Source organism: Triticum urartu, chromosome 6A (genome assembly GCF_056163025.1).
Source record: "Triticum urartu cultivar PI428250 chromosome 6A, HENAU_Tu73, whole genome shotgun sequence".
Taxonomy (NCBI): domain Eukaryota; kingdom Viridiplantae; phylum Streptophyta; class Magnoliopsida; order Poales; family Poaceae; genus Triticum; species Triticum urartu.
This window is the reverse complement of record NC_141878.1, coordinates 29,693,364-29,705,894: the sequence shown is the minus strand read 5'-3', so window position 1 is coordinate 29,705,894 and position 12,531 is coordinate 29,693,364. Positions and strand designations below refer to the sequence as shown.

Here is a 12,531-nt window from a genome sequence, read left to right as displayed (position 1 = left end):
GAGGCCAGGTGGTGTTGAGGATTTGGGATGTTGGTGATTCTGTGATGCAACCCAACAATTAACCACCAAGTTGGTCCGTGGCAGCGTACTTTTGGCTCTGCTTGGTTGTACTATGTCATATCTAGAATCAACCTGGAATTTTTCTTTTGTCGTTGATCTGAAAATGCTTGGTGTGTTTGTTTGTCGGATTAGGTAGAGAGAGTGTTAACGAGGTTTCTCCGAAGGGTAACAAAATACTTTTCACAACATAAAAAAGTACCCAAATGATAGGTAATACATTCATTCAAGTCTATGACCGCCGAGTGGTTGAGTGGTGTTCCTATATATGCCAGTAGCTATCGTCCCGTGGTGTGCCTAAGGCTAGTAGCTTTCCTAATGTCAACAAAGACACGGTGAAATCATCAAATGTGACTGAATATATGGAGGGATGCTTGATCGGGGGAGCGATTGTGACAAACATGAAGTGCCACTAGATTGTATATACATATATAATGCACCGGGAACATCTGTGGAGCTTTTCTAATGTCAACGAAGACACGGTGAAAACATCCATGGGAATACGATGCACCGGGAATTGATGCAAAATAATTGTATGCTCAGGCATTCGCACCAATGTTAAACGAAGTAGGGCATATACCTTGAGTGCGTCATCCTAGATACATTGGTAGAATATTTGCCCTAGGTGATATACAACGTCGGCCATCTGAACTTTCCAGTGTTTCTTTTTCACATGGATAAAGTTTATAAATTTGTGGGGTCTCGTCAGAAAGAAGAATTATGATTCACAAATTATTTGCTAGCTCTCACTAATTCTGTATTTTTTCTAGAATACTTCTGATAAAAAAATTCATTTATCAAAATTTTCAGGTTTCCCCCTATTCCTAAAATCCACATGCTTTGTATAACCTTTTTTGTTTTTCATTAAACTAGTTCTGGATTTTCCTTATTAAAAATATTAATACTGATATTCAATTAGGTATGTGTGCATTATATTTTTTTAAAGCCTTATTATCTGTTTTTAGCTGTCTGAGTTGGCCAAGCGAAATAACCAACACATTGTAGGCCAAATCTCCATGGATGGGTTGAGAGGCCAAATCTATCTGATTTGAAACTTTTAAGGTCCAGTTTGTCATTTTCTAGAGTTTATAGACCAAATTTAAGATTAAAAAAATAGTCAATGGCTCAAGAATAAGCTACTTCCTTAACTAATCGTATTTCCGTGATGCAGCTTTCAGGTCCTAAATAAATAATCAACATGTGGTAAAGCAATAGTTCATTGGTGGAAGGGGGTTTAATTATAAACCGTCTTCCGCCTATGGTGATTAGACCAATAACATCGACTGTCTTCTGCGTGTAGGAATGTTATCATTAGTTCATGAAGATCAATATTGACCTAACCAAAAGCAATAAAAAATAACTATGTCAGATAGAAGATCCGAGACAAGCCATGAAAATCCGACTCCGAATAGGACCTATCCGAGACCAGCCATGAAAACCCGCAAAAAGTGACTATGTTTTTCCTTCTGATGATCATCTTCCTATATTTAATAATGAATTGACTCTTCAGTATTTTGTATTCAAATAATTTGTTGAGTTAAATAGAGGGTTTAGTAGCACATCTATTTTTATATCGGAAGCAACACACACACACACACACACACACACACACACACACATCAAGATAGTATCTTACTTTGTCCCTTAAACAACATGAATTTCCCAATTTTCTTCAATTGGTGTAGGCTCTTTGTTGTAGTTTGATAATAATAATAATAACATTCGATTTAGGGTTTTTCATAGAGTAGATGCACCATGCGCACTAGAAAATGGCAGTATAGTTATTGAACAACAATGGTCATGTGAAGTTTGGTGTATGGATGATGTCCATGTCACAAACTACATTCATTCGAACGACCTTCTATAAATAAATAGCTTCCATGTGCAGCGGAACCACATGTAGTTGCATTGGGGGCAATAATCGGTTGTTGGAGGAGAGCAACAATGATAAGCACAATGAGTGACCCCTGTGGTCGGATAGTGCAGTCTCCTAGGGAATGAGATGCATTGGGAATTGGATTTGTGTAAGATGACCGAGACACAATCTGTGGTTGTGTTCCAATGCTACGAGTAGTAACACTCGAGCTCATGGCTACTGATTTTGTGCAATTTAGTCTAAGGAGTGTCGAGTTGGAAAATTTCTTATTCAAGTGAAACACGAATTGAACCAAGTACACCAATGTGACGTCTTATTACCCCCCCCCCCCCCCCCCCAAAGTGACGTCTTTATGTGTCTAAATATGAGAAGGGAAATTATTCAAATCACCTAACCGGTAACAACACCTACGTCCACAGGTTCCGTGCCCGTCGGATCGATTTTAATCAGATGGCTCGGGAGCAATGTATTATCTAGACTAGTTTTCGCAACTGAGTCGTTGTTGCAGTCCCCCACGGCAACAAGTGATGTGCTAAGGAGTGTCATGTTTTGAGTTTATGGTCAAAATTTAAACTCGGCCAATGGTCCAGTTATAGGATTAAATGGTTTATTTAACTTACCGTAGTTTCATGATATGTTATTTTCCTTTTCTCCAAAATGAAAGAAGAGGCATGTGGTCAACCAAAAGTTTGCTAGTGCAAGGAGACTCGTGCATACATCATCGATCTTTGCAGTGATGATTTCAGTATACTCCTTGTACATAAATAGTGTGTAGTTTAGTTTGTCAAGATAATTATTAGCCAAACAGAGTGCAACAATGTTTTTCTGGTTCTTTTGGTTTTGTGACTTCACATTCATTGCATTAGTTTTATAAAAAAAACTAGAATAAGAAAAAAAATTGTTGACTTACACAAGATGTTTAGTATAATGTCCGAGTGGGAAATCAATCCACACCAATATGTTTTTGTTTTTACACGTGTAACTTTGAATAATAAGTAGTAGAACACGCTCCTGTAAAAAAAATTCAATAAAAGCAGGAAGAGCTTTATTGTTGCTCCACTATACTTTGACTGCTTTGTCCTGCTTTGATAACAATATTTGGTGTATGGCTGTCCTAAGTGAGCGAGACACATAAGAACATCACCACTCACTGTTAAAATAAATGCCACCCGCCGTAGAAATAAATGGCTAGAATAGTGGGCATGTGAAGCTCGGAAGAGGAATAGCCACACACACTATGTTCATTCACTGGCCATCTATAAATAAATAGTTTACGTGCGTCAGTCATGTGTAGGAGCTAGAGGGAGAATGGCCACGTGTAGGAGCAGAGCAAAAATGACTAGGACAATGAGTGACATCCGAGGAGTGAGATGCATTGGGAATTCGATTTGAAGACAGACTCAGGGGCAACGTGTAAAGTCATGATGTAGAGGCACACCAAAGTGACGTCTTGTGTGTCTAAATATGAGAAACAATAACCGTAAGAAGTAAACAGAAGCACTACCCTTATTTTTTTTTTGAAAATGATAAAATTTGCGTTTTTTTAGGGGTATAACCAAGCTTTATTGCTCAAGTCCACATGAAATGGCATTACAAAGGGATCATGGGGTTGGATCATCCAAATATGTCTCCCCTGATCAAGAGAATTGGGAAACTTGGCTAACCTATCGGCATAGCTATTAGCAGCTCGGCCTTCGAAAGTAAACTTACAATTATACATTAAAGCCCTATTCTTAATCTCAGCAATGATGGTGCCATAAGCACCATTGGTTCCCTTCTGAATATCATTCACTATCTGCTTCGAATCCGATGCTATTACGAAGCTTTGTAACATCAAATCATCCACCAATGAAAGGGCCTCACGACAAGCGATAGCTTCCATTGTTGCGGCATCATTAATTCCATAAATCACTAATGAAGAACTCCCCATAAAACCTGGAGGTGGCGCCCTAGGCCGTGTGGATACTTCATTGCTGGTTGTTGTTGATTTTGTGCTCTTGCCCGGCATGTATTCTAGCTCCCTTATGAAGCTACAAATAAACTGATGCGTGGAAGCAGGGCTCTGGAAGATCTCCTCGTGAATAGCTTTTCTTCTAATCCACCATATTGCCCATAGTGTGACTGATAATTTCACAAAGGATGTATGCGACAGTGTATCAATCATAGAGAAAAGCCACTGTTTGGCACTTCGTTCTGTTGTCTCGCACAAATGTTTAGCAAGCTCTCCATCTACCAGTGCCCAGATACACCTGGCCATCGAGCACTCAAGCATCGAATGTCGCCATGAGTCCTCCGCGCCACAAAGTCTATATGTAGTCGAGCTTGCCATATTTCTATTGGCCCTGACATCTTCCGTTGGTATAGAATGGCGCGCTAGCCTCCATAAAAACATACGGATTTTACCTGGAACTTGTGTTTTCCACAAAATCTTTCATGAATGATCATCTCTATCACAGCTGGATGAGCCCGCCATCTCATCCACCCAGGCTCCTCTCCTCATCTTGGTATCACCATCATCCTATAGGCCGATCTGACTAAAAAAGAGCCACCTTTTTCAAAATTCCATGCCCAACTGTCGGGTATATTAGAAGTACATAGAGGAATTTGGATGATAGCAGTGATGTCAATCGGGAGACAAACTTCCTCGAGCCTGGCCTGATTCCATGTCGCTGTTGTGTGGTCAATGAGCGACGAAACTAGCTCAGGGGGGTTGTTTGACCTTCGCCCATATGGCCGCATCATCACATCCCCGGGTATCCAGTTGTCCGTCCATATATATGTTGACTCGCCATTACCTATCCTCTTGATCAAGCCCTGCTTCAAGATATCACGTCCCTCAAGAATAGATCGCCAAATTTGGCTTGGGTGGCCTCCTAGTTCAGCCGTCAGGATACCCCCGTCAGGAAAGTAGACACTCTTTAGTATTCTTGCGCTCAAAGAATCTGGTGTCTGTAAGATACGCCATGCTTGTTTAGCTAATAAGGCTAGATTAAACAGCTCGAAGTCCTTGACGCCAAGACCCCCCATGCCCTTTGGTTGAGTCATTGAATCCCAAGATACCCAACTTGGCTTGCGCTTCCCATCCTTGCAGCCCCACCAAAATTTCCAAATCAACATGTTCAGGTGCTCACATAGCCATGTGGCAGCAAGAAGCAATACATAGAGTATACTGGGACCGCCTGGGCCACTGCCTTTACCAAGACCTCTTTCCCTGCACTAGACATAGTTTGCTCAATCCATCCTTGCACTCTACTCCAAAGATAATCCTTCAAATATTTGAAAGCACCGTTTTTTGAGCAGCCTACATCAGATGGCATGCCCAAATATTTTGCAGTTAGTGTTTCATTTGGCACATGTAGAATATTCTTAACTTCATCTCTTATGCTCTCCGGGCATCCTTTGCTGAAAAATATGAAAGATTTATCATTGTTTACCTTCTGCCCCGACGCCTGACAATAAGTGGTCAACAACTGGTTAACCTCGTGTGCCCCATCAGCACCAGCCTTGAAGAACACCAGGCTGTCATCTGCAAATAGTAAATGGTTTACCGGTGGTGCCGTGGGGGCCACCTTAATACCACTCAAGTTAGATGACTCGTCAATAGATTTTAGGAGGCACGAAAGGCCCTCTGCTGCTATCAAGAAAAGATATGGGGATATCGGATCACCCTGTCGAATACCACGCGACGGTCGGAATTCCTTTAGTTTCTTGCCATTGAACAAAACAGAAAATTTTACTAATCTCACCATGCCCATGACAATCTAAACCCATTGTTCTGAACAACCAAGTTTCATCATTATTGCTTGCAAATAGTCCCACTCAACCCTGTCATATGCCTTCATCATATCCAACTTTAGGGCACAACTTTTGTTTCTCTTTGCAGTGTTCCTCTTCATGAAATGCAAGCACTCATATGCCGTAATTATATTATCAGTGATAAGTCTACCTGAAACAAAAGCAGACTGCTTCTCTGATATTATGTCAGGCAACACCAACTTCAACCTATTGGAGATGACCTTTGAAGCGATCTTGTACAACACATTACATAAAGAGATTGGTCTAAATTGCGACAATAAGGTCGGTTTTTTACCTTCGGTATTAGTACCAAAACTATGTCATTGATGCTTTCTGCTGATTTAGTGCCATTAATGATACGGAGGACTGCCTTAGTGACCTTTGCACCGCAAACATCCCAGTGTGTCTGGAAAAAATGGGCTGGGAACCCATCCAGCCCTGGAGCCTTGGTCGGAAACATTTGAAACAGTGTTGTCTTTACCTCTTCATTTGTATATGCTGCATTAAGAACTTCATTCATTTCCGACGTCACTCTGGCCGGAACCGTGCTTAGTACCCGATCCATATCATGCACTCCCTCGGATGTGTATAAGTTTTTATAAAAATATGTAGCTAACTCTTCCATCTCTTGTACATCCTCTGTCACCCGTCCATCGGGAAGTAGTAGAGCTTTTATTTGATTCTTCCTGCGTCGACTGCTCGCTCGCATGTGGAAGTAGTATGTATTTTTGTCGCCGCTTGCCAACCATTCAATACGGGCCCTTTGGCGCCATAAAAGTTCCTTCCTGTGAAATAATTCAATTAATCTGTCGCAGATCTTTGTCTCTGCATGCGAGGGTCCCGTCCGCCCTGGGATCGCGCGTAGCAGGGCCAGGTCTTCCTGCAATTTGCAAATCTCTCTTTTAACATTCCCAAAGACCTCTTTGTCCCAGTGTATCAAATCAGAAGACAGAGACTTCAGTCACTCCTTTACTCCTTCCACTGTACCAGCGCAGTCATTACCCCATGCAGAACCCACCACCAAGGGCAATCCTTCATGCGTCTCCTAGGCACACTCATATTTAAAAGATTTTGGACCCACTTTGCATGCATGCAATCCAAGTTTCAATAGTAGTGGTACGTGATCCGAGCATGCTGCAGTTTCGTGCACTAGCTCCGCATTTGGGAACGCCAACGCCCAAGCCGACGTAGCCACACAACGATCCAGACGAACCCTGGTGTAAGAGCCACCGGCGACTTTCTTTTCAAATGTCCAAGTGTTCCCTCTGTATCCAATATCTGTCAGTCCACAAGTGTCTAGAGCATCTCTGAATCCATCCATTTGGGCCTGGCTCCGGTTCCCAATTCCATTGTGCTCATGAAGATGTAGTACTTCGTTAAAATCTCCAATCGCCATCCATGGCCGAGGGCTAGCACTGGCTATTCCTTTCAAAGTGTCCCATGTTTTATATCTGTCTTGGACCTGCGCTTCACCATAAACAAAAGTTACTCTTGAAGGAGTATGACCAATACCATCCATCTCAACATCAATATGATACTTTGAGTAACCAACAACTTCCAACTTTATTATATCATTCCAGAAAATTCCTAAGACACCACTTCTACCAGAACTACTAACAACAAAACTTTTATTGTAACCTAAAGAAGCTGAAAAATTCTCCACCCTCGTTCCCTCAATCTGTGTCTCGAGGATACAAAGGATGGTGGGGGCCAAACGCTTCGTCAGTAGACGAAGCTCTCGAATTGTCGCAGGATTGCCCGCCCCACGACAATTCCAACACATGTTACTCATTGCGTCCGGTGGTCCTCACTCTCGGAGGCCGCCGTTCCAGTTATTGTTTTCACTTCCACCACAATTCCATCTTGTCCTTTAAGCTTCTTCCTATTGGCGTTTTTCTGTGGTGACCCTCCATCACCTAAGGGCTCCCCTGTACTGTTCTCGGAGTGACTAGCTATGACCGTGAAATTGCCCAACGGGACAATAGCCGTGTTGGGATCCACCAGTTATGACTGTACGTTGATGTGAACTCTACTAGCAGCATTAGATACAGAAACTGAATCACTAGCTAGCCTTTTCCCTAGTGTAAGGGTGTCACCGCTGTTCTCACCATCATCATTGTCTTTCCCATCCAAGGCTTCTAATGCATTGTGACGCCAGCTTAAATTCCTATTATATTGTGCAATAACTTCCCCTCCCGAACTGCACACTTGAGCATCTCTATCAATCTTCTCTTTCATTGTTTTTTCTGGACCATCCTCTCGCTCCACATCTCCAGTAATGGGGTCTTCTTCGCCTTCCAGTCCAGACCCGCTTGTGTGTGGGTGCCTGCCGGCACCAAACAGGCCACCCCTCCTACCGTGGCCACGGCCTCGTCCTGCCCCAGGGTCGTTTCCTTCAAAGTTTCCACGTCCATTCCTACTGAAACGGTCCCGACCGCCCCCAGTACCACTGCCTCTTGCGGCCAAGATGAAAGGGCCCCATTCGAACTTTGTTGTATCATGCTCACCAGATCCACACTCCTCATACCAATGCCCCATCATTCCACAAGCATAACAAAGGTGGGTAATTTCTCAAACTTGACCCTATATTTTTCTGTCTCACCAGCTTTTGTAAACTGGACCACTCTAGTAAGTTTCTTGCTTACATCCAATTTGATCCGAACTCTAATGAACTCCCCCACAAAGCCATTGGGGAGAGTTACTTGCACTTCTTGCACCTCGCCTATACGGCTCGCTAAGTTTTGCAGGAAGCTTTTGCTGTTAAGAACGCCAATCAGGTAGCCGATGGATCTGAGCCCAAGTTTCTAGCCTATCAAGTTTAACTTTTTCTGGCTTAGAAAATCCATCATATTCAGCAAGAATTAGGGCGTAGCCCTTGAAATCCCATGGTCCCTTATGCATGGCCTTATTCCAGTCACCAAGACAACTGAATTGAATAGAAAATAGATTAGAATTTATCCTTCTCCAAACCACCGGCTGCGCCGGATTCCAAGCTGCCTTCATGTCGCCGATCAGAGCACCCTGACTAAAAGATCTGGTTGTCAACAGGCGGCACAAAGCCAGCCACTTGGGTCGAACTTCTGGTGCATCAATCTCGTCTTCCCACACGAGGTCGTCGAGTTCGTTATCCTGGAGAGTGAGGCGATCCAACATATCCCCAGCGCCATCCACTCCCGCCTCACGAAAGCCACTGCCATCAATCGGACTCGCCATGGGGACGAGATCCAAAACTTGAGATTCTGCCCGGAACCCTAGATCGTCCTCTTCCAACCAAGGCCGGGAAGACAGACTAGCTGACCCCTGGATCAGCCCGAGAAGAGACGGAAGACAATGGGGATTCAGGCGATAGAAGAGAGTAACTCACGGCGAAGTTCGCCGGAGGACTAGAGAACCCTAGGCCGCAGCCTTAGGGGAAAAACCATGATTTCTTTGAGAACTGAAAGAGGCTATTTTGATGTAAACGATAAAATTTTCTTGTGTGTGTTTTCTATATATGTACCGTCATGGGCTCAAAGTTTAGGGTTCGTTAGTAGTACGCACGGGCCTATGCTCTAGTGAATGGCAAAGTTGAGGAGGCCCAAATCATTCGCTGGAGAGCGAGCGAGGGGGGAAGGCGCGGGAAATCTCTGGCTCTCCCGCCTGAAACACATATCTAAATCCAAATCCTTTTATCATTTATCCCTTCTTTTATTTACATGCCATTTCCATGCTTGTTTTTCCAGGGCTGTCAACTGAAGAAATGGGAACGTGAAGTATTGGAGGCGGTAAAGCGCCAGCCAATGGATCATAAGCTCCTTTTGATAAGGGAACCTTTTCAAAATAACCTAGCAGAGCTATGGTCGCTATTGAACTTTGCTCTTCCTAATGCGTTCTCATCGCGTGAGGAATTTGATTCATGGTATGATTTGCTAGTCAACACTCAAAGCGCTGACCACCCCTTACCTTGTGCACATTCTATACATGCTATTCTATATCTCATTCATGTTTTTCATGAGCTAGAAGCACTTTTTGTGCCCATATTCCTGTTGTGATGCCAAACTGCATTTACTGATTGTATTCATAGTTACCTGAATTTTCTGATGTAACGTTATCTGTCTTCCAGAATGGTTTACTCTGCATGGCATTTGCTTCTTAACTGTTACTCCCTCCGTCCGAAAAAGCTTGTCCCAGTCTTGTTCCTCAAATACTGATGATTTGTATATGAATTTAATAGAATAGACATGTGGATTGTTGTTCCAGCCAAGACATCATCTGGATTTGTAAAGGTAGAATGGTCCTAAGAGGCACACATTGTGATCAAACTAATGTTGAAGTATCTGTTAAACTAGGGGAATAAAAATTCTTTTACTATCAGTTATGTGGCGCAAACTCATAATTGCAAGGATTTTACTATTTAAGCACTACTCTTGGAACATACATTCTCCTGTGGTTGTATGTAGAAGTTACAGTACTGCTGCTAAATTGTCCATTACATATTATCATATATTTAACATTTTGTATTATGCTCAAATCTATTGTATATTGGCATGTTATGTTTGATAGTGGCTTTGTATAAGGGAATTGGAGGGAGTAACATTCATATATTTTTGTAACAATTAAGCTACTCGTTAAATATTCAGTGTATTACTTTTTTGGCCTCTGTCTGACAAGGATCTTCTTTAAAGGTTTGATAAATCTGGGAAAGAAGGTGAGGAACAACAAATTGAAGAGGAAAGAAGGGCCCTTGTTTTGAAGGTTCAAGCCATTTTGCGTCCATTCGTTCTAAAGGACATGAAGGAGGCTGTCGAAAACAGGGTTCCACAAAAGAAAGGTGTTGTTCAGAACTCCGATGCAATTATTGTCACATGCTCCAGAGATAATGCAGCAAAAGAAGGCGCAAGGACTGATAGTGGGAATTGTCAAGAGGTACCAGCAGAGGTTGTTGGTCAAACTGATGATGAAGGTAGTCCTAACAGGCGAACCAGTCAACTGGGCCGGGAAGTGGAAGTTACTAAGGTCATTACGAGGCCGAGAACTAATGATGTGCCTATCTCACTGGTTGGCGAAAGCAATCCAGCTGTGCTTCTGCAAGTGCCAAATTCAAGTTCCCCTGAATTAATCTTCAAGGCACTCAGAGGCATACCTGGCTTAGCCCGTACCGATATTCTGAGATCCTACAGTGCTCTTATCCGTGATGATCGCCGATTTGAGTGTCTCATGGCACTCCCGATGGACATGAGAAAGGATTGGTTGCTCATGGAGATTGGAAACAACTAGTGCTTGCTCTGTCGCTCCAGGCTCCAGCAGTATGAATGTACCTGCATGTTTAGAAGTTGTCAGATGGAGTTCAGGCTCCTGATGCTCCCTTCCTGATCAGTTAGTCTCGGTAATGTTGTAACCACGTGATGCCTGGCATGGCCCAGGTGTCATGTTGTATATATGGAGTTATTCATATGATATCTTCAACTAGTAGCATGAAGTCTGCTTGTTCATCAACTGCAGTGCCATTTGCTTGTGACTCCTGAGAACATGCAATTGATACTAAGTTTTAAATTGTTGCAAAAAAATTAACCAGGTGCATTTACTTGTTTCTGCTAGTTCTTTTTTTTTTGTATCAACACACTTTTTTGCAAATAATTTGCTGGAAGCATTTCTTTTGAGAAACAAGCTAATATACTTGAATACTAAAACAAATGTAAACTGAAATCAGCGTACACTAAATCAGCTTACAGGACAAAGGAGGGGACAGTAACCTACTAAAATGTGTCGTCTCACGGGTCCAGATGATCACCTTCAATTGCGCCGTGTCATCATTCTACAGCAGCGCCAGGATGAGAAGGGAGAGCGTGGACCTGGACTTCATTTTTTTTCTGCGAAGACTCTGCAAGTGCTTGGAAATTATAAGAATACGATATGATAAAGAGTACGAATGCCAGGGAAATTGATAGGCATTTATCAATTTGGTAACACATATTTGGCATGACTACAACTACAAGTATGCTCCTAAAGGATCCATTGTCGGTTTTCGGGTGAACAGTAAAAATACAAAAAAATCTGAATTTTTTGTATCAAACATTGACAAAGTGTGTTGCGTTTTTTGACCATCGATTTTGTTTTTTGCCACGATTTACACGAATGTCATATGGTGATGACATTTTGCAAGTCAAGAAAACTTTGTCATGTATCACAAAAAAGAAAAAATCCAAGCACTTCATACCCGTGCATGTTACTTGCCGCCCCCTAAAGGATCCAATGTCGGTTTTCTTTTTGGGATTTGCGCCGTCTCAATTGGTTGTTTAGTTTCTCTTTTGGGAAATTTGGTTCGGGGAAATAACAAACACACCACAATGGACCATACCTCCCACGTGCAAAAGCAACATCCTCCACACCCTCTCTCTCCCTCTCCCCTTGTTTTCTCAATCTGGCGATTCAACCTAAGGGTGGCCGACACGGCAGGGGTGCATCCAAAGATGACCGTAAGGGAGAAGGCGTCAGTGGGTGGACATCATTGGCATCCAGTGAGAGGTGAATGCTCCCACAGCCTTCCGCACACTTTATAAACTTATGTGTCGGTGATGTATCTGGTGCACCGGGCCAATTTGTGCTACCGGTGCACCAGTCACCCTTTGCACATTAAAAAATGTTCGAAAAAATTCAGGAAAAAATTAGTGCATTAACACAACATGAATGTATGTTGTCACAAAAATTTAGATCAATATTTGAAACATTTCTCGAGATACAAAAATAACAAATTTGATAGTCAATAGTACATAACACAAGTTGGGCTTCAGTTTTGGCCCATTAGCAGATTGACGTCAAATTCG

The 12,531-nt window shown here is 42.6% G+C and overlaps 1 protein-coding gene across 1 annotated transcript; it reads left to right on the top strand.

Moving 5' to 3' along the window:
- The first annotated feature begins 7,359 nt into the window (after positions 1 to 7,359).
- LOC125516399 (uncharacterized) lies at positions 7,360 to 12,464 on the top strand. Its single transcript, XM_087528989.1, has 2 exons — positions 7,360 to 9,626; positions 10,393 to 12,464. Exons 1-2 carry the CDS (start codon positions 9,424 to 9,426, stop codon positions 10,982 to 10,984), a joined length of 795 nt encoding a protein of 264 aa, XP_087385115.1. The 5' UTR covers positions 7,360 to 9,423; the 3' UTR covers positions 10,985 to 12,464.
- Positions 12,465 to 12,531: the final 67 nt, after the last annotated feature.